The 22902-nt window shown below is 39.7% G+C and overlaps 1 protein-coding gene across 2 annotated transcripts; it reads left to right on the forward strand.

Annotated features, from left to right (window-relative positions):
• Positions 1–945: 945 nt before the first annotated feature.
• Positions 946–21939, forward strand: LOC110985691 (hephaestin-like protein). 2 transcript variants are annotated; one of them, XM_022246903.2, is made up of 17 exons: positions 946–1635; positions 8263–8507; positions 9375–9587; positions 10053–10190; positions 10686–10852; positions 11023–11146; positions 11712–11877; positions 12323–12597; positions 13422–13636; positions 14209–14359; positions 15106–15318; positions 15826–16033; positions 16553–16815; positions 17189–17533; positions 18591–18773; positions 19706–19819; positions 20224–21939. In XM_022246903.2, the coding sequence occupies exons 1-17, from the start codon at positions 1442–1444 to the stop codon at positions 20334–20336; spliced, it is 3327 nt and encodes a 1108-aa protein (XP_022102595.2). In that variant the 5' UTR covers positions 946–1441; the 3' UTR covers positions 20337–21939. The 2 variants fall into 2 exon arrangements, with proteins under 2 accessions (XP_022102595.2, XP_087004623.1); XM_087148497.1 differs by lacking the exon at positions 946–1635 and adding an exon at positions 4287–4339.
• The last annotated feature ends 963 nt before the right edge of the window (positions 21940–22902 follow it).

Here is a 22902-nt window from a genome sequence, read left to right on the forward strand (position 1 = left end):
GGCATTGCCGGGGGTGAGGGATGGGCAGTGGGGGCACTGTCCCCACCCCCATGGAACTCTTGCCCTCCTCTTGCCCCCCCCCCCTTCCCCCGAGATGAGCCTGGATACCCCAGGAGGAATTGTCTCTTGACCTTCAAGAGTTGGGTAATAATTTATTGCTGCAACTCAGCAAGTCTTTATAAACATTTCTGAAGCATAGCGAGACCATGCAGAGGTCAGGGTCGGCTGTGTTATCAAGAACAGAATTTTGCATCTATGTACCGAATTAAAAATGCAGCTCACCCACAGTAATACGCAATTAAGGCTCCATTGCACACGTTCCTTTGCCCAGCAGAACTCCCCCGAGTTGGGCACCCAGAGTCTCCCATTTACGCGTCCATATGTTGGGTCCACGGACCACTCAGCGAGATGAAGTACGGTGATAAGCTCGCTGATAAATTATTTACAATCTGTCAACTAGGATCCCGAAAAGTCACTGTACTGTCTCACTTTGAGGAGCAACCGTCTGGTCATGAGAAAAAAAATCTCTTCGTCCAAAGTCATAGATGTCCTCCCAAAGATTACTCACTGCCAGAGGCTTATTATACATCGTAAGTTCCCGTAAACGGCTAGTTGAAAATATAAATACTAAGCCTGATACATCACTCCCATATAGCTTCCAGACACACCATTTAGCTTACAGATGCAATATGACCCAGAAATAAGTTGCCATTGGTTTCTTTCATAATTGTGTTTTGTTCAGTGTTTCACTGGAAAGGTCATAACAAGGCTTCGGGAATGCAGAAACAATTTTGACTCAATCTGTAAGCGGCTGCAAAGTTTCGATTGTTATGAAACCGTCACACATGCTTAACACATTGTAAGCACCAAACGCGACATCAACAGGGGCCTTGACCCAAATTTCTTCTTGTCTGTTTCCAGTCCTCCATGGGACAGACAGCAAAACCGTTCAAACATAAAAATCCGCTATTTTGATTGCCCGTTGACGGGTGCCCTAGAGCCCTCTTGATCCTCAGTATGTAGCTAGCTGCTAAGTTAGTCCGCGACTCAGCCCCGGCCCTTCGTACTCCAAGCCTCACCCAGTCTCTGATCTGACCTCACGCGCAAGTGTATATTTGCGTAATGTAATCGCCAGAGGTAAGCTTGACAGTACAGCGCTGAACAGCCAATTGTTCATGTGAGCTGGCGCATGGGTGGTGTAAGCCTTGTCGAACTTGTAGCCTAGCCTGTAGCTGAGTGTATTTTTTAAATCAATCGCACTTGCACTTTGCAACCGTGTGCAGCGTACACTGCCCTGTTGACACTGTCTCATCGAGCAAGGATCTAGCCCTACACGATTTCTAGCAAGGGTTGCAACGAGAATTTGACCCTGCTGTATCAAGGATTTTTGTTTTGTATCAGTCTCTGTATGTCAGTCTCTGGAGTTTGATCATCAGACAGCATGCAGCGTTTGCACACCATCAGGGCTGTGATTGAGGGCCTGCTGTTAATCGTTAGCGGTGTGATCGTGTCTGCACAAGGAGGGTTGGGTAATAACCAGTTGCGTGAATATTTCGTAGCTGCTGTGGAGATCGAATGGGACTATGCCCCTTCAGGGAGAAATCTCATCAAGGATACGGGCATACAGCAAGGAAGGTAAGCTTGGCGAAACACTTCAATCCCACGATATCACTGTTTGAATTAATGAACGTCTACCTTCATAAAGCAGGTGGATTGCCTAGGTCTTGTGTGTCTTTTAGTTTTACACCTGTTTATGTTACAAATTACTAAATTAGGTTATGAATAATGATATCGTATCAGGACAATAAAGTATAACCGTCATTTTGGGCTTTATTTTCTATTAATGTATTCAACAATCCTTTTGTCATCGATCTGATGTGATGATCAGTTTTCACCGTCTGAAGTTTGCATGAATTTTCCATTTACCGTTCTCTTTCTATCAGCATCCCATTTTGGCTCATAAACTCTTCAGCCGTTCTGCCATTTACCCTGGTCCCCCGGCCTCCACTGTAGCTGTACGCTATTCTGGTCGAAATTCTAGTTTTCTTATCTCGGCTTTTACACAAGATTTTCCAGAGTTAACTTTGGGCGTGGCCAACTTCGTCCATCAGTAAAATCGGTCACGCATCCGGCAAGAGCAGTGGAGTTGAGTGAAAGTTGGGTTTTATGTAATATGTGGGGGGCGGGGTGATTAAATTGCTGCTTGATGTACATGTATTACATTTCTGCATTTGTTTGTTGGTTTTCTCTCCTCTCAGCTCCTCTGTTAATTTCTTTTTCCACTTTTCCTCATTGTTTTTCAGTGCTTGCCCGCGTCCTTTTCCCTCATAAACTGGCCCTTTCTAATCAAAGTACGACCTGGGTGCAAAGTTGGTTTGTAAGATTTATGATCATGATGAGGAACTGTGGGTAGAGAAAGTAACATTTGAGAAACGGCAGGAATGGTGCAAAGAGGAAGAAAAAGACTCGCATTTATTTGGTTAGGATGGCATTGGGATTGCGACCTTGAACTATTTATAGTGCTATGTATGCTCAGTTTAACTATAAAAGCTGTGGGCCAGAGAGCTTAGCAAGTAAACATGGCAGGAATAAACGCCATCGAATCTCCCAAACCTTACTCACTCATGCAGAATAGGTGCGTGGTAAGCCTTTGTTTTAATGGAAGCGATTTGGAGATGTAACTTGTGTTTTAATAGTGATTAATGGCTGAAAAGGTTTGTTATATGATTCAAAGGATAGGGTCTGTGAGTTTTGTTACAGAATAGCATGCACTTTTCATTGACAAAAAATGGTCATTGCCGTGTATGTCGTCAAATTTGTTCAGTCCCTGTCATACTCCATTAAGTCTCCCACTGTCGCAATTTTCCCTAATAACAACAGGAACAAAGGTTTCTTGCCAGTTGCCAGTTAATTATACGAACACAAGAGGTTTAAAATGGAACAACTGCGGGTGGAAATTTTTTTCCAAAAGCCATGGATGGTCGTTCCTGTACAGGATTGAACAACCTTTGGCCGGGTGTAGATTTATATCAGCCGTCTTTAAATAATGATGTGACATGTAACTCAAGGGGGAATATTTATTAGTGATTCGGGGCCTTTGCCTGCTAGGAATGGAAAGACTGTTCGTCTTTGGGATTTTTGGAAGGTGGTTCTGCCTGTTGTCTATTTTGGTGTTTTGTGCGTGACGTTGAATGAGGACAATAGCCAAAGATTTCAGTCGCTAAGATTTCGATAGTCATGATTCACACTTTAAAACTTATTTCCGATTCCAAAATGCCGATTTTGGAATAAAATAAATCCAGGTCTAGTTTAAAAGCCTTCAAATTATTGAGGAGCTAGCTGGGCAGTGGCGTATGTCCAGCAAGGGGCGGGGGCCAAGCTGCCCCCGGCCGCACGTTGGCATTTTCAAGTTTGATTGTATAAAAAAATGTGGCCCATATTGGGTCAACCGGCGCTAAGTTGTTAAAACTTTCTAGAAACTAAAACCTGGATACAGCATTTGGACCGAGTGCATGGTTAAAACTGTTCACAATTTGGTAATCATTGATACCAATGGGTCTTTTTCAAGGAACATGACAATAGGCATGTACGTAACTCTAAGTCAACACATAGTGTGATACTTAATATTGGGTTGCTGCGGTAACCGCCAAGCCACAACTTATGAAACAGAGGTCAAGGAGAGATAATGTATACGTGCAGAGTGTCACAGTCCGGAAACGGTAATCGAAACTCAGTAACATTCGAAAGGGCAGCAGCAGATTTCCTGGCTCCCGGTAACTGAACATTAATTTGATAAACAGGCAGGAGGAATTCAGTTCAAAGGGTTATTGCTCTCCATTCTATCAAACTGATGAGAAATATAGCTTTAAATAAGTATAAAGAAATGAAACATAAAAGTAATTATGCAGAAAGCACGGAGGATATAGACCGTTTTCCTGAGATGTCACAATCGTGCTGGACCTACGATGTCACGCGTTGTGATGGTAATCTACCTATTCAAGATAAACTAGTCAAAGATGCTGTGTTCACACGTGTACTTGCACGTGGTTGAATCGTGGTTGAAGACGCGTGTAAATGCCATGTGGAAAAGGAACTAACCCATCATGGAAAAGCAGGAGAAGAAACATACTGGATAATGCGAACGTGACTGGAAACACATGGAAAGACGGGAAAATGTGACAATGACGGGATAGTGTGACCAGTGGTGTATGCAGGATTTGGTTGGGGAAAGGAAAGTTTTCTTATTGATTATCGATTATCGACTTTTTCATTGTTGAAGAATCCCCGGAAAGTGACCGTTCATGAAGCGTTGGCACTTTCAAGGCAACAGGCCACTAGGGTAATTAATAACATTGGCCTATTTTGGGTCAACAATATCTGGGTACAGACCACTAATTCAAGTGAGAATTCCTGGCCAGCTCGTCAGCATTAAAAGTGCCCCCACAGTATCTTTTGAAAAAGGAGATTGTTTATCCCCCAAAATAGTGAGATTGTGTAAATCGTTGCCAGGATGAACTCCCTGGGTCTTATGAGCTTTCATATGAGAGCAGAATGGCTAAAAACTACTGTTGAAAAATGGTCGTAAGTGCCCGGGAAAGTTGAGGGTTGCCACTTGAAAAATGGCTGCAATCGGACTTCGGAAAAATCTCTTTTCGGTTAGTGATTTTGTTTTGTGGGAATAATTAAAAATGTAATTGGTTAACCCACAAAAAAATTGAAAAGAAATTGAAAGATTAGGGACTAGACAATTATTTCACTTGTGTTTCTGAAATCTCAGGGATGTTGGTATGCATTATTGGGCCCTGAACAATGCTGATTTTACAAAGTTCCAATGGGGCTTGAATTAGTGGACTGTACCCATCGGCGATTCACAATAGCGCGCCTCCAAGAGTTTGCAACGCGTTGGCCAATTACAAAACGGGAAAACTGTCGACCCTTTTCAAACGCGCATTGGGTCGACAGATTTCGTGCACTGTGATTGGTCAACGCGTTGCAACCTCTTGGAGGTGTGCTATTATGAATCGATTTGACGGTAATCGGTTTCGGCAGCCCGCGACAGTCGATCAAAAGTGAGCTCCAGTTTTGTTCAGTTGTTCACAATCCTATTATGGAAGCCTTATTTTCGGTATCTGGGCGCCTCCTTTGAGTCACAATATGTGCCAGGTGTCTTTTGTGGGGAAGTAGCTATGGCTTTTTAGAAAAAAACAGCATAATAACTTTCGAGCGAATGGAAAATTATTTACGACAAAACAGTTGGGTTTCTGGTCCTATGGCGTCGGGGAATGTTACCTTGGCGCGCGCACTCAGGTATTCCACAATTTTGTAGCGAGGCGCCTCTGTGACTGAATTGGAACCGTAACCGTGCGTGCCGAAGGACAGAGGCGTGCTTAAGTTTTTTTTGAGGGGGGATATAGCTCAGCCTGTGCCTCTAAATTTGATTATTCTGCAAATAGGCCTACTGCAACCACAGAGTTCAAGTTATTGCATCAGTTTGGTCGAACTCTTTATGCTCTTAAATGTTGTGAGTGAGATCAGCTGTGAAAGAAGCGAAATAGTGGGGCCTAACCGGTAATATTAAGTGTTTGTAGAGAAGGTGGTCACGGACTTGTGCGCTTGATTGCGTATACATGATAATATGCAAATTCGACAGCCAACTATAAATCGACCCGTACATGTATTTTGATATGTAAAATCTGTCGACCCAGTGTACGTTTGGAAAGGGTCGACAGATTTGGCCCATAGTAATTGGCCAATGCGTTGCAAACTCTTGGAGGCGCACTATTTTGAATCGCCCCTATTGCTTGCACGCGGAAGAAAGGTACCTTCGAAGTCCTTTGGCGAGTTATGTTGTCCCAAATTCTCATCGTCAAATTAATTTCGCCGATGACTGAGGCTCTCGCAGCGTTTGTGTACATAGTCATTAGCATCTCAGACAATTTTTTTCTTTTGTTCTTGTGAATTATGATGTCCTCCAGCATTCATAAATGATATCGACTGTTGATAACCAGTGATGCGATCATGATTTAGTTCAAGTACGTGAAAGTCCAAGCCATCCCTCTTTCGGATGGTGTTCGTCGAGTTGGTTTTTGTGATATGTTTTCCAAGTTCGTTTTCATGAGATATAAACTCTAACTTGGGAACATACATCTTTTGAAAATTAACTTGGGAAAAATGTTTCATGAAAAAAAATTGATCATAAAATATAATTTCATAAAAACCTTTATTTGCAAACGTAGACATAATGCCATAAAACGAACCTGATGTGTCATAAAAACGATTCTTAGAAAAATGTATCTCGAAAGAAACCAAGTTTATTTTGAATTTCATAAAATGAACTTCGAAAAAAGCTTTTAAAAAAGTAACCCTGTACCTGTACTTGATGGCGCTCATAGTGAGACTCTTGGTGGCGTTATATGAAAACGAAATTGGACAGCGTGGAAGGTGGTCACCAGCGCAGCACTGACAAGTGGTGACCAGAGATTTTGCCATTAAAAACGTTACTTTCCGGAGGCAGTAGTACACTACAGTAGCAAGTTCATTTTATGATGTGCAGTGCCCCTTCATGTCCAAGTATCCACGTTGGGAACACTGTTGCATCCTGTCAGCCACGGCAGGAATGATGAGAATACATGATTTATTTGAATCTTTGCAAGCTTTAATTCATGTAATTTCAGGCGTACACGTACGTGTTTGATGTACGTAGGCCCGTAGCTCTATGGTAGGCCTAGGCCTATCATAGAGCTCTATGGGCCTATCAAGTATCATGTGTATTAACCAGGGCCTACATGCAGTAAGAGTGAAGGTTCTGAAATGTGCATCGCGTATGAATAACATCCATGACATCAGAGTCCCAAAACTTCACCTGGAAAAGGCTACACTTCAACCTAACTTGTAATTTTAGAGAAAATTTTGGAAAACATGCATGTACAGTACATGTATGATGTATTGTTGGGGCCATGTGTACATTCTCGCTGTCGGGATGATGTCACTGATTCTTGCCTTTTCTCTCTGATTGGTCTGTTGGTGGCTATTCCATATTTCACTTGAAACTCAAAGGGGCAAAACTCGTGTTGTGGTCTTTGGGGAAAATATGAATTATTGACTAAACTCTTTACCATTATATGAAATGTGCCTGAAATGTCACTATTTACATGTATGTGCTATGATTATCTCCCACACTACTGGAAAGGTTTCAGTTATTTTGATCATGTTGCAGCCAAAAAGGAGGAAAACATACAAGTTTCTGTACACAGTAAATGGAGAGTTGCCCCTGGAGAGGTCGGAGGTGGATTCGGAATTAAAGTATTGATATAATCGTCTTTTATTTAATTCCGAAAAGAATCAAATTAGAAAGAAGAAGAACATTAAGTAACAGTATAAATCAACAGTGAATCTAATTGTGGCTTTGTAAAGCCATCGATAGTTTAAATTAAGGTTAAACTGAAGTTAAATGATTTAGTTTCTAATAATATGAATCAAACTAATACGGACACAGAAATAAACGTACAACATTTCACCCCAACGTTGGATTCAGCTAAAGAAAATAGTCATAAAGCGACCCTTACAGTCAGAGATAAAAAATAAACTGTGCATTTCTGGACAAAAACTCTGACATAAAATCAACCTCCGTAATTAACAATACAAAAGTGACAGCAAAAAGTACCACTTTCAAAGGAACTTTCAGATTAGATATACTTCTAAACACACTGTAATAAGCACAGATACTTAAAAATACACCACTGTCATTCGAATTATATATCATATAAATATAATTATATCAGAAAATCATGAAGCTTTGACTACATTTGCAATGTACAAACATCATTAAGACTGTTGCAGAGAGACTGCACGTGAACAGCGTGCATCCTAAACAGGTAAACCGGCAAAATGCAAAGAAAAGAAAAATGAAAGGCTTCATTTGACAGGCGCTAATAAGAAGAACAGTTGAATGCGAAAGTTAGTGAGAGGCACCCACAACAACCTGCTTGATATTCAGTTCCTGGGCAGAACAGCCCCTTTGCTCAGATGTGAGTGCAGTAAATGGAATAACCTCCGACCTTGAGTGTGTAGCCTGTGTCATATACCTGTACATGTATAGTGATTTTGTTTTTATATGCATTAATTCATGCAGCTATGAGGCAGACTTCCTTCCTCAGATGTGAGTGCAGTAAATGGAATAACCTCCGACCTTGAGTGTGTAGCCTGTGTCATATACCTGTACATGTATAGTGATTTTGTTTTTATATGCATTAATTCATGCAGCTATGAGGCAGACTTCCTTCTGAACGGCACTTATCGCATCGGACGGAAATACAAAAAAGCAGTCTACAAGCAGTACACAGATGACACCTACACTCAGGAGATTCCTAAGCCAGAATGGCTGGGATTTCTGGGCCCTTTGCTCTATGCAGAGGTTGGCGATACCATCTTTGTCCACTTCAAGAATATGGCCAGTCGGCCGTATACAGTGCACCCTCATGGCATGAAATATGAAAAGGATTCTGAGGGTAAGATATAAGGAAAGTTTTGGAAACACTTGGGATTTGACTACATTGTAAAACTCGGTGAAGTTGTCTGGTTGTAGCCTGGTTTTGAATGTTGTCAATGTTGTGTAGTACTGCTGGTTGCAAAAGTATAAATTCCGTCACCATTTAACATTCATTTGATTGAAATTCCAGCCTCTTGCTCTAAAAATATCTTTTGAAAAAATTGAGTTGGGAATAAGGTGGATGTTTCCAAGTCATTTGGTGAACATGCTCATGTTGAGTTAGTTGTCTTGTCTCTTTCCCCGTCCCCTCAACCCCGGCCACTCCCAGACAAAGTACAAGACAAAAACAGAGCCTTCTGCTCTCCTGCACAAACACAATGTTTTCACGATCCTCTTGTTTGACAGGAAGAAGGAAATTTGGGGTTTAGGTCAGCCAATATTTTGGGGAAAACCCAAGAGGAAATGTTTTGAAGCTGTTGCATTGGACTGTGACTAGACTGTGCAGGACAACTTTCACCCAAACGCAAAAAAAGACATGTACATGTATCTTTGTATTCAAGGAAATATCCAAAAGATTTAAAGCAACTTGACATGGACAAGTTATGGGACAGACCGTTATTTGGTTTGGCTATCATTCCCACTTCATGGGGTTTTTCCCTAGGGCAGTAATTTTAAGCCACAGATTTAGTTTACGTAGAACTGTATTAAATCAAATTACAAAAATAAAAATTCTTCAGAGTTGGTGAATGAGATGTAAAATTGTCAACAATCTTAGCTACTGAAAGAAAAGCTATGTCACTGTTAATTTTTAAAAGGGTAAGAATCTTTCTTAAAGCTTAAAGTCACTTCAATTTGAATTTTTAAGTGGAATTTGACTGAATTGTAGGTGCAGTCTATGAAGACAAGACGTCAGGAAAAGACAAAGCCGATGAGAATATTAAACCTGGTGGGGAACACCGCTTCAAATGGAAGGCCACACAAGCTGCCGGACCTGCTGACAATGATGAGAATTGTAGGCCTTGGCCATATCACACTCACATCTCCACCCCAGAGGGTACCAACACAGGCCTTATCGGGGCACTTGTCATCTGTAAAGAAGGTTGGCTTTTGTTATCAGGTTTTGTTCACCATATTCATTGTTATGAATAAACTGGCTGGCCATTGTTTGTTAGATGTGTTTGGATTGATTGGTGTGGTTTGTATTAAGATAGCTTTAAATACTCAGTTTCTGACTGAAGATCATTCTTGCGTTGCCAATCTTATCAATGACTTGTGATCACTGTGTAAACAGTCCGAGTTTTTTCCATAACTTGTACTGTAGCTTACACAACACCCTCTATGTTGATCTCCTTAAATTGAGGAAAATTTATCCTTATTTCCTCTGCCGGTGATTTTTCTATTTTTTCATATGACTTGATGAATAGTTATATTTCCTTTATTTCAAGTATTCATTTCAAGATAATACCTGTGTGGTTGGAATTATCTCAGGATAATGCCTTAGTGGTTGGAATTATCTCAAGATAATACCTTAGTGGTTGGAATTATCTCCGGTCTGATTTGCTAGGGATCCTGGATGAGCAAGGGCGAAGAAAAGACGTTGATAAGGAATTTCTGCTGATGTTCGCCATCATGGATGAGAACCTAAGTTACCTCTTAAATGAGAATGTGGAAACCTACATCGGCAGGACAGATTTTGATCAGGGTAAACCAAATGTTGCGGGCTAAACTGGTTAATAATGAAGGGGTCTTGGGCTGAGTTCTTGGTTTTAGTAATAGATTGAAACAAGTAATATGGAGGATTTTCAATAAACGAATCATAAAAGAAGGTTGATAGCTTTAGTCAAACGGTGGTTCTCTTTGAAGGCAAACAAGAACTGTATGCTTTGAGTACTATATCTTGTGTTCCTTCATTTATTTTCATTTACTTTGGTTCATTGTTTGCTGTATCTGTCCACTGACTTTCAATAAGTATCAACCATTGATTAATGTCAATCATTGATTATTGAATGCAGTGTAAGAATTAATAAAAAACTGTGCAATCTTCAAACTCTTGTCCATTTTTAATTTTCATTTGATTGGCCCTAGGGGGTCTCCACAACTCAGTCCTAGCCTGTGGTCTTTCTTACCCCTGAGAATTTACGTTGTCAATTTGATTAAAGATCATGAATGACGCAGACTGTTCAATTGGCCTTTTCAGAAAGTGACGACTTTATCCGTAGTAACAAAATGGATGGCATCAACGGTTATCTCTATGGCAACCTGCCAGGCTTGGAGGTCTGCGTTGGAGACAAGGTTGACTGGCATATTATGGCATTTGGGACTGAGGCTGATATTCACACCATCTATTTCCATGGCAACCTGTTGGTATGTTCAAATCTACCTCAAGACCAGTACTGAGCTTACATTAGTATAGTACTGATGGCAAGGATGTTCTCCTTTCCTGTCAAACTAAAACGCAAGTTTTTTATAGCCAAATATTGATCTTGGAACAATCTCAGCTGATGCTTCCATTTTTAATTCAATTGTCTTGTTAGACGTTTCAAGGGCGTCGTCGGGACTCTCTTAGTCTTTCTCCAGCTGTTTTGATGAGTGCCATGATGGAGGCTAAGAATCCAGGAACTTGGCTAGTCACCTCTGCCTCGACCACTCATTTCAAGGGTGAGTGTTTGGGAAATCTGGGGTTTTGCTATAGATCTAATTCCTTTTGCCAACAGCGTTGTCCCAACTTTGTTTTTTGTGCTATTTTTACACTTCACATATGTGTCAACAACTTCTGTCTTAGACGGAAATAAAACACTTTTCTGAACTTAAATTGAAAAACCATGTCACATCAAAATCCTTGAAGATAACCCAAATTATTGATTCTTTTATTTAATTGGTTTTAACAAAAGTGGAAATGTGTGAGTAGTTGAATATCTAATTGATTTTTATTGACTTAACCTCTAATGTGTCAGGTGAAATGACAAATTACAGTATACCAGTTGGTGTAGTAAAAAGTACAATAAAGTTTGTTTATGGAATCATTGATGTATACAATATCAACCACATATTGAACCAGCTATCACTAAATAGTAACATAAACAATTGGAATTACTCAGAAAAGGTAGCTTTTGATCCATTACTCGCTGAGCCTCCTGCCTGAGTGTTTTTTACAGACCTTGCAGAAGCTCCACAGAACTCTTTTAGGAAACAAGTCTGTTATTTTTCTTAATCTCATTTGTAGATGGCGCACAGGCTTTATACACTGTGTCAGAATCTTGCGGGACACCAGGAGAAGCTGAGATGCCATCAGGTCAGCGTGAATACTTTATAGCAGCTGAAGAGATTGAATGGGACTATGCACCTAACAGAACACACAGTGATGGAACCAGCTTCAATGATAGTTCAAGGTATCTCTACCAATGAATGCAGGTGTATTCATTAATCCTGTCTCTCATGTTCTCTAGGCAACCTGCTGAGTGCAATGGAATAGAACACAGCTAAAATGAGAACCTTGCTTTAATGGAACAAAATGCAACATGGCTGAAATGTTCATCTGAATCTAACAGAATGCAACCATGAATTTTGTGGCACTTTTTGGTGCTCCAGATACATCAAGTTCCAAGTTACACAGAGTCTTATACATTAGACTCTGTATGTTGATGTGTATTGTTCTCCCAAATGACCGCTGTTGCTTTGTGTTGCATTTCAACAGGGTTGGGATTGAGGTTGAAGTAACAAGTCCCATGATAACTTGAAAAGGAGCTGTGCCTGTATGTTTTGGAAATAGAACAAGTTGACTTTGACCACAATTGCTTTCCTCATACCATTGATTTTATTTGTTTTATCATGTAGCCATTCCTACCCTTTCTTCACGAAGGAAGACAATCGAATCGGTGGGAAATATAGAAAAGCGAAATTTGTTGGTTACACAGACAACACTTTCACCATTCAATCTTACGCTGAGCCTCACCTGGGCATTCTGGGACCTGTCATCCGGGGAGAGGTAGGGGACGTGATCAGGGTGACCCTAAGGAACAGCTTGACCAATCAGAACATTAGCTTACAACCTCATGGAGTACGCTACAACAAATCTAACGAGGGCCAGGCTTACAACGATGGCACATCAGGTAGGACAAAGTCAAATATTGGGTTTGAAGTTATGTCCACAGCAAGGTTGGGACGTTTTACACAAAGGGTCAGTAAATGCTTATAGACTTGCCAAAATGTTTCAACAGAACCCCTTTTTTAAGGTTTGACGTTTGATTAATGTGATCAGGCGTTCATTTTTAAACAGTACAAATAAATGTGTCCTTTAATGGCATAGTTTTTTAAACAAGAATAATTGGTCATTTTGTATACCCCTTAGCATCGATCTACGTGTTTATTTATACATTAAGTCAATCATGTGCATGGATGGCGAACTACATGTATGTACGTGTATGCATATATGAAATCCAAGTTAAGTGGCAGTTGCCTTTGGAAAGTGTTGGTTAAACATGGAAAAAATATTTTAAAAAAATAAATGTTTATTGTATAGTTTCCCACCTTTAGTGCACTGAAGATTTGGACCCTTCTCAGCCTTACTGAAAACAGAGGTGTTTATTTCATATGATTACCTTGTTTATCCTGAAGATGTATTAATGTTTCAACATTTTACAGATTAACGTCCGTCTTATTACAGTTTTGGACGAAAAGGTTCAGCAGCTTCTGTTCAATATTCTCCTGACAGTTTCTAATAATTGTGTCGTAACAACTTGATGTACATGTCCGCCTCCAATTTGTTAGCTAACATACCTACATGTGAATTAAAGCCATAATGAGCATTGCTGGGTTCTTGGTTACCAAGACTCCAAATTCAGGCTTCAGCACTCAAAACTCACTTCTCAGTCAGGACACTCCAACCTTAGCTTCACTATCTTGTATAACTCACTATCCCATCCAATCTTGTCAGGTGCGGATCACTTTGATGAGACGGTCATACCTGAATCGTCCTACACTTACACATGGACTATACCAGAGTACGTCGGTCCTACCAACATTGATCAAGACTGCATTACCTGGATCTATACATCAGCCGTTGACCCTGAGGGTGATGTGTTCGCTGGTCTGGTTGGACCGTTATTGGTGTGCAAAAAGGGAAGTCTGAACACTACTACAGGCAAACAGGTCAGTCACGAGAAACTAGTCAATCTGTTCTCCATTTGAAATCTGTCACTTGAACAAACCCGCAAACCTATTTCTCATGTCACTTGAAGTTGATCTGATGTGATTTTTCCCAAAGCTCTAGCTATACTGAAGACTCCCTTTGAAGTATCACATTAGCCATTTGAATAAAACCAAATCTTCTGAAATACAGTACCTGGTTTTGCATCGGTTTTAATAGAATCTACCCAACCAAAACTTAACACATAGAAAGTGGTCACTGTTAGTTGAGCATTTGTCTTGCTCTTAACTGACGTAATTTGAAATTCTTTTTGCCATCATGATCATAGTGACATTTCCCAATTTTTAAAGGATTCAGACTGTTGTGTTGTGTTTATTTTGAAAAACGTAAGAAAGAGATATTTGTTGGGGTAGAGGGCCATCTAGGGTGTTTCTTTTTGAAGAGGGGGCATATCCCTTAAATTGCAAATACATGACGATAAAGTTGGCTTAAAATGACAAGTTTAAAAGGTAGTCTTCTGCCGCGTTTATCATTTTTTTTACGTTGAAGACAACTGTATTGTTTTCCTTAACAGCTTAGAGTAGATCAGGAATTCTTTCTCCTCTTTACGACGTTTGATGAGAATCTCAGCTGGTTGATTGATCAGAACATTGCCACATACTCAGCCAATCCTGGAGCAGTTGACAAGAATGATGAGGTTTTTGTGACGTCCAATCAGATGGCTTGTAAGATTTCTACATCATTTCTTAAAATCACTGAGACTGTTTTATTTGTCTGTGCCTTAACCTTAACAATCATCCAATTTCAATATGATTTAACATACACCCTACCCTGAGGGTAAATATCCGTGAAGTAATTTCCAAATTGGTCAGAAAACAAGCAGATGATTATATTCCAAATATTAATGTTTGATTTGCTGCTTCAACACGACACAAACCATCACAAGCATCTGCTTCAACATGACACAAACCATCACAAGCACCTGCTTCAACATGACACAAACCATCACAAGCACCTGCTTCATCATATTCCAATCGTATTTTCCTCCAAATAAGGGAAAACCGGGAAACTAACTCCCTCTTTTCCAGTTACGGAATTTGAGAAAAGTCCCTCAAATCAGGGAATTTTGTTTGCCCAGTGGTCAGACTTTATCTCCTCGTGTCCATACCAAACAGCGAATCCTCTGGATGATTACATGGCTGTAGTGGCTTTGTAGTACAGCTTAGTGTACTCGTAGTAATTAAATGCCTCTATCTCTCTGTATCGATGTAGCTGTAGGGCACCTACATGTACATGTATAACCTTATAACCTGTAACATGAACACCTGTAATGTTCACTAGCAGACTATAACGGCAAATTAATGATCCTGGAATTTTTAACTTTGCTCAGGGAAATATCAGGGAGTTTTGTTCCCATGAAATGTGGGAACCCCGTCCATCATACCTTTCTTTTTTTGTTTCTGGTGTTTAGCAATTAACGGTTACTCCTACAACAATCTTGTTGGTATAACAATGACTGTTGGAGATCGTGTCTCCTGGCATGTGATGGCAGTCGGCAAGTACAGCGATGAGCATACTGTAGCTTTTGAGAGCCAGGTGGTCACTCACAACTCGGTTCGGAAAGTGGCGGTACCAGTCTTTCCTGGTGTATCTGAGACAGTCATCATGGACGCAGATGTTGTCGGTAACGAATGACTTTTAGATTTCATAGCCTTACATAAATAATGGACAATAATTGAGACTTTTTATGATCAGGATGGCCATTTTTGTTCTATGATATTCATTGTTGGATGTCCTTTTTTTTATATGTAGCAATTTTTTTATAACTGATTGTCTGGTTTTTATTATCAAGTTGATTTTTTTGTTGAAATTTATTGATTAATTTACATATTTGGTAATGTATTTGTTTTTCGTTTGTAGCCTTTTTGATTGATTTGAATAATGAAAAATAATGACCATATTGGTTTGTTCATCCCTTTGTTCACATGTGTGTTCACATAATCATTCATTCCTGTATTTGACTCACTGATGTCCTGTTTGTTTCTGTTGCATTCATTACAGCTGCTTAACTCTGTTTATATGTCAGATCAAAGTTTCAAAAGAACATGTTTCAACAAATGTAGGAAATATTTGTTTGTGAGGGTACAGAAAAAGTCACAAGAAAATCGACTTCGTTTTCTTTTCTGTGTAGGACGTTTTCACATTGAATGTGAAACCAATTCCCACTTAGTCAAAGGAATGGAGGGGTCGTTTACAGTAACTCCCAAGGAGAATGCTGTGTCCCCAGATGTTGGAAATGCTGTCCGGACATTCTACATAGGCATTGTGGAGAGATACTGGGACTTTGTTCCAGTGAAATACGATCCGATACGAAGCCAGAACTTGACCGATCCAGAAAGGTAAGGCCTTACCTTCAAACAATCTCCCGCAGAATTGTTGGGAAAAAGTGAATAACTGAAGCATAGAAATAACTTGAATGGAGAGAACACTGGTATTGAAATGAAAAACAAACATGTTGTGAATTACAATAGAAAATGCCAAACTGTTTGATGGCACAAATACAGCCTGTAAGGTGGTTCATTTTCAATGCATTAACCCTAACCCTCCTCAATCCTCCAACAGGTGAAGGATTCAGGAGGGTTAGGGTTAATTATCCTTGGTGAGCTGTCAGTGAATCTTTTAAAATTCTGACCACCAACATTGATACCGTGCTTGTTATGGGGCCGATGGGTACCCCCCCACATGGCCAATCCCTATAAACTCTAGACTATTATCTAACACATCTCCCCTAGTGGTCTGAAAAGAATTCCTGAGATTCCGATCAAACAATGATCGACACCAAGGGGGGGGTCTCTCCGCCCCATATCTTGCATCATATGCCAACTTTGGGTATCTTTTATCCATTTTCCATGTTTTAGCCCGGGATATGTTTTTGTGAACCAAGGAGAAACATCCATTGGTTCAAGGTATAAGAAAGCCTTGTTCAGAGAGTTTACAGATGAGAGCTTCAAAGTGGAAAAGAATCGAACAGGCACTGATGCACATCTTGGGGTTCAGGGACCATTGCTTCACATGGAAGTCGGTGAGACAGTGGAAGTTGTTCTCAAGAACATGGCAAGTCGACGGTACGCTTTGGAACCGCATGGGGTTCTGGTGGTCGAAGATTCCATGGACAGTGAAGGTAAGAAGTTCTTCAGTATTTAAAATGTTGTGGCTGGTGTTCACTAGGACCAGTTCAGATCCATGTGCTGTGTCCTTGGGCAAGCTACTCTACCCAAATTACTTGCATCCAGTTTTTCTATCGTAAAGATAAAAAACAAACACTAGTCAAAGACTCGTGTTCACTCAGAACAGATCAGCTTTTGTGATGTCTTTGTGAGATGTGCAATCAATGAACAGGAGAATGATGCGGGTGGTATGCATTAAGCAAATAGAGCATGGTAAAAAGTTACTGGACGTCACTGACATTGTGGTTACTATTAATGCTGTTATCCATTTTCCACCGTTATGGTGACATCTGTTGCAAAGATTGGTGTTTCTCTTTGGTTCCACAGGGGGTGTTCAAGCTGGTGGAAACAAGACTTATCGCTGGAAAGTTCCTGAACGCGCTGGACCAACTGCAGCAGACCCTAATTGTGTGGTCTATGCTTACTACTCCAACATTGATAAAGAGCGTGATACTAACTCCGGCCTGGTTGGTCCGATGGTTGTCTGTCGTCCGGACACGCTCGGTGAAGATGGTCGCCGGCGAGATGTGGACCAGGAGTTTGTGCTGCTCTTTACTGTCATGGACGAGAACAAGAGCTGGTATTTGGATGAGAACATCGCTAAGTTCTGCAGCATGCCGAATCTTGTGGACAAGGAAGATGCTGGTTTTCAGGAGAGCAACCTGATGCATGGTAAGGAGCAAAGATTTTATAGTGCGGCGTAGTGGGGCAAGATGGAGAACTCGGCCAAAAAGTTGCTATCACCATAGGTACCATTCCAGTGTGAACGTTAATGCATAGGTGCAGGCATACCAGGTGTGCGTGCTCAGCGCGGCGTCTCGGTACCTGCACCTGTTGCGTTAGCTTAGTGTATTTACACCCAAATGGCGCCCATGCTATAACAAGGTTTTACGCGTATTCAAGGTAAAGTTAACCATTTTACGCTGCTGTGCGGTGCTGTACAATCTTTGGTAAGCAAATGAGAATTTCATATCTGAAACAGTAACTGTTCATTTGAGTCTATCAGCTCTGATTAAACGTACCTTTCGTAAAATTTACGAAAACATTTATTCTGTGCCTACTGAAAAACTTGAGTCCAACTTGAATCAGAGCTTACTGGGTTGTTCCTTAACCACTTCCTGCCGGGGAGCCTGGTTTTGGGCACGTGTGTTTATACGCGTGGCCGGGATCTCCGAAATCGGACAAAGGGAACTGGGCCTTGTAATAAAGACCGTACTCGGAACAAAAGACCAGGCTGCTGGGCATTACTGACATTTTTTCACTCTCAATAGTGGAGATAATCCAGCCTTTTTTTGAAACAGTATACCACGGTTTGGGGCATTTAGTGCGAGCGGATTACCACTGAGGACAAAAGCGCTCCACTACCACAGCGATGAGCCACATAGCACGGCTTCACGCTAATCTGACCCCTTTTAAAAATAGGTCAGCAGCGCACTGTGCCAGGTTTGTGAATAGAAGAAAGTTAAAAAACACCGTACAATCTGGGCTCTTTTTACAAGGCTGCATTCCTGGCTGAAATACTCGAGCATCAATAGATTTTGTCTGTCAGACTATAGTGGCCACCAGACAGTAATTCGTGTAGATGTAAACATCCATTAATTGAAATGATGAATTTTCGAAGAACTTTGAAAACTAAAAATCTTGAAATAGTCCCGAATATGTGCACTGCATTTTTCAAACCATCTGGCAGCAAGTGGTTAAGGCTGGTAGCTTCCAACCTTTACTCCAGGCATAAATGGTTTGCTGTACCACAACCTCCGTAACCTTGAAATGTCCAAGGACGACACTGTGGAATGGTACCTGATTGGCCTTGGGGATGAGGTTGACGTCCATTCCGTCCACTTTCATGGCCAGACGATCACTTACCGGACAGCCATGGTGAACAGGATTGATGTCTTTGAACTCTTTGCTGGTAAGACACCAACTATACCTACTCTCAGACAACTTAAAGCATGTTGTGATATGAGGCAACCGATCTCTAGATAAACTCAAATCTGCAAGACATGATTTATGATCTGAGGGTGTTTTGTATGAAAATGTTCTTTCTTATGAGGTTAAATGCAAGCATATATTGACAAGTCGAAGTGTTGGCCTTCTTCAATATTCAGTATCAGGGATACTTTGTCTTGTGTGTGGTCTTTTCAATCAATCATGAATGATTTTGGAAGTCATTCATATCTACAACTAACTTTGAATTCTACCCCTGCTGAGTTTAGATAAGGTTTTGTCTTTCTTTCTGAGGTGTCAATGCAGCATTTAATAGCATGCTTTCATAAGTAACTGTTATTTAGTGATTCATCATGCTGTTAAAAATCTAAGTGCAAGTTTTATGGGATTTGTACAGTTCTGAGATACAGTCATGCATATGTAAATAAGCTTATTTTCCTTAGGAATACGATACGTATTCAACAGAAACAAAGAAAATATTTACTAAATAGTACTTTTAAGAGTTTTCCCATTCCCATTGGTCAAGAGAGTCAGGTGGCTTGTTTTGAATGGTTGATGGGGCACCTGCTAGCTTTGTGCCATCTCATGCAGAACATGCTATGCCAATTTCCTCAGGAGATTGTTTAAGGCTACTCACAAGAGGTACATGTACATACCAAAAATGGATAGAGGGAATCGTTGCAAATTTATAATTTTGAAAACTTTTTTTGACTTTGTATCTCAGAAGTTTATATATGAATTGGTATTACTATGTGCTTGGCCAGTCTTAAATGTACAGCTCTGGCATTATCAACATCCATATTCCTGAGCTGTCTTAAACAGAGGTTTAAGACAGTGGCCATGGACATGTTTATTCCTTGTTTATAATGAATATTCATATAACCCTTGTGACTTCAGGTGTGTATGGGTCAGTCCAGATGCATGCTGACAATCCTGGTAGCTGGTTGTTACATTGTCATGTCAATGATCACATTCTGGGAGGCATGGAGACGTCTTACACAGTTATTGGAGGTAAGTTAAATGAAGATTTGAATGGGGGGATAACTGAAAATGAAAAATCTGGACAAAATTGAAGTGTTGGTTTCAGAAGTTCAAGATCAAACACCACAAAGAAAAGTGTACGTAGTGAATGGAATGATCTGTGAAATTCGGATTTAGTAGTTGAAAACACAACTTGTAAGGAAATATCACAATGACCTTGGAGATTCATCTTGCTATTCATGCATATTTGTATATGATTTCCTTTGGGACACATTGCCCAAGATTCAAAGTTGTAGACTCCATTACAAGCCTGGCATCTGTTGACATTGCACAATTTGGCACACATCCACTCAAAGTTGTAGACTCCATTTCGAGCCTAATATCTGGTGTCTTATGTTAATGTTGTTTCCACATTTTGTTTGCTGCACAAACAGTGACAACTGAAAAGCCCCAGCCCCAACCAACCACACCAGCCTCCGCTTGCTGCATTGCTAGCACACTTCTGATTGTCATCACAGGATTCATCATGGCTTGGAAATTCAATTAGGATGAAAGCATCTATTCTTGACTGAGGGCAGCATACCATTTTAGAGGCAGTAAGGAAGGCTTTTAGGCAATTAGACTTAAAAAGTTGAAAGCACTAGGTCAGCAGTCGATGATTAGACTTTTCTTTTGTTACAGGCATTAACTGATATGTTTTACAAACAGTAAAATTTCTAGAAAGTACACCCTCAGTATAAACAGTTTTAGGTTCGAAATGCACGTTAATTTAATGAAGTATTTTTATGAGTATTTGGAATAGTATCTGTAATGTAATATGTTGCTACAGGAAACTTTGAGCCTTTTGTAATTATTTTTTTACTTATTACTGATGAACGGTTTGCAAACCACCAGTAGGCAGTACCTGCCCAAAGTGTGACCTTGAAGAAAGGAACAGTGCTTGCTCTGGGCTGTGATGTAGCAAGTGCCTATGCCTTATGCAGTGCATCTTGGAGTATTTATAACTGACGCTTGTAGGTTTAGCCGACCCCAAGTTGGGAGAAGGCCAGGAAGAAGTCGTAGATTTAGGGTTGTAAAATTTGGCTTTGTAATTGTTGCTAACTTTTACGAAGTTAATTTGATCTAAACATTTTGGATATTGCTGCTGCGTAAACCAATAATTAATATGCATAGACATTTTGGAAAATGGAAATCTTATAACAGATGTTACATGTGTATTTCAGGAAGTGTTAGTGTTTTTATTTGTAGTTAAACTTTTTTGTCATATTTCATGGATCATGAGACAAGAAAAACCTATTGTTTGTAGATTGGTTTGTAGAAATACTTCATATTAGGCCCATGCGGCTTCAAATGACTTCTTGTCTCAATACATTGGGCAGGCTCTGTGGTTTTGGGGCTCAGCTGGAAAGAGAATTCCACCCTTGTTTCCTCAGAGTAAGTTAGTAACTATAGTTTAACGATCCAGATAAATTAGGCTAGGCCATTGGAATGTGGAGGCAGGGGTGTCCTGAGAAATGAAATCACCTTTGTCTTAGCAGTCCAGCAGGTCGGACAGATTGCATTTTGGGGTTCGTGGGAGTAGTTTGCAGTCAATGTCCCTGTCTTTCCTGTCTGTGTATGTGGCAATAATGGAATAATGAATTGGAATTCGTGTAGATGTACTTAAAAAAATCATGTGCACTGGAATAATATTTAATCAAATTTGTGTATTTATTGTTTTTGTAAAATGTATGTTGCTACCATGGCATCGCCATAGTAACCCTACCCCCCCCCAAGAGGAAACCAAAACAGATGGTGGACTCTACATGTATACTAATATTGGTACTGCAAATGTTTATTTGGAGAACACAGCCCCCCTCAACATTCATTGCAGTAACTTACCACTTTCAACTCGTTGGTTAAGTCCTCCCCTCCAAAATACAAATTCTGAGGGTGTCCATGGTTATTTCCCTGGTTTTTGCATGTGTATGTGTGAATTTTTGTACTTTTAAAGTAATCTTTTAATGATGTGTTTTAATCTACACTTTAATCTTTCAGTGGTTCCTTTATATTCATATTTTACAGTGCATGTAACTGAAAAAAACTTATTAGTTACACGCCAAAGTGTGACTAAGAAAAAAATTTACATTAAAATGAAAATTGTCTGCAAATGGTGGATGATGACCTTGATTTGATTTTGTTCAGAGCTCGCTCTCAAATGCCCCATCCAAGGGTAAATGTGGGATTCAGTGTGCAAGTTTGTTAAAATTGGGAAAATTTATTTTTGTTATAAAATTAAAGGGGTTAACCTTGAAATTTTATCAAAATTGGTTTCAATCACTTTTTATTTAAAATTTATGAAAAAATTCATTTTTGGTCGAAAATTCAAAATGGTAAGGGGTTAGCACTGGAATTTTTTAGAATTATGAAAAATTCATTTTTGTTCAAAAAGTGAAAATGGTAAAGGGTTAGCCTTGGAATTTTATTAAAAACAAGAAAAATTCATTTTTGGTCGAAAATTGAAAACGGTAAGGGGTTAGTCTTGCAATTTTATTAAAATTGAGAAAAATTCATTTTTTGTCAAATAATTCAAAATGGTAAGGAGTTAGCCTTGCAATTTTATTAAAATTGTGAAAAATTCATTTCTGGTCGAAAATTCAAAATGGTAAGGGGTAAGCATTGGAATTTTATTTGAATTACGAAAAATTAATATTTGGTCGAAAATTGAAAATGGTAGGGGGTAAGCCTTGCAATTTTATTAAAGGTACGAAAAATTGATATTCGGTCCAAAATTGAAAATGGTAAGGGGTAAGCCTTCCAATTTTATTAAAATTGAAATAATTCATTTTTGGTCGAAATTTCAAAATGGTAAGGGGTTAGCCTTGCAATTTTATTAAATTGTGAAAAATTTATTTTTGGTCGAAAATTCAAAATGGTAAGGGGTTAGCATTGGAATTTTATTAAAATTATGAAAAATTAATTTTTGGTCAGAAATCGAAAATGGTAAGGGGTAAGCATTGAAATTTTATTAAAATTACGAAAAATTAAATTTTGGTCAGAAATTGAAAATGGTAAGGGGGAAGCCTTGCAATTTTATCAAAATTACAAAAAAATTAATTTTTGGTCAGAAATCG

Source organism: Acanthaster planci, linkage group LG18 (assembly GCF_054643075.1).
Source record: "Acanthaster planci isolate LZ-2023a linkage group LG18, COTS_SCS, whole genome shotgun sequence".
Taxonomy (NCBI): domain Eukaryota; kingdom Metazoa; phylum Echinodermata; class Asteroidea; order Valvatida; family Acanthasteridae; genus Acanthaster; species Acanthaster planci.

Excerpts from the sequence above, each read along its gene's own strand:
- LOC110985691 (XM_022246903.2), top strand. The coding sequence starts at position 1,442 with ATGCAGCGTTTGCACACCATCAGGGCTGTGATTGAGGGCCTGCTGTTA. Across the intron at positions 10,853-11,022 it reads ATTTCCATGGCAACCTGTTG|ACGTTTCAAGGGCGTCGTCG; the intron begins GTATGTTCAAAT and ends TTGTCTTGTTAG. Across the intron at positions 11,147-11,711 it reads CTCGACCACTCATTTCAAGG|ATGGCGCACAGGCTTTATAC; the intron begins GTGAGTGTTTGG and ends TCTCATTTGTAG.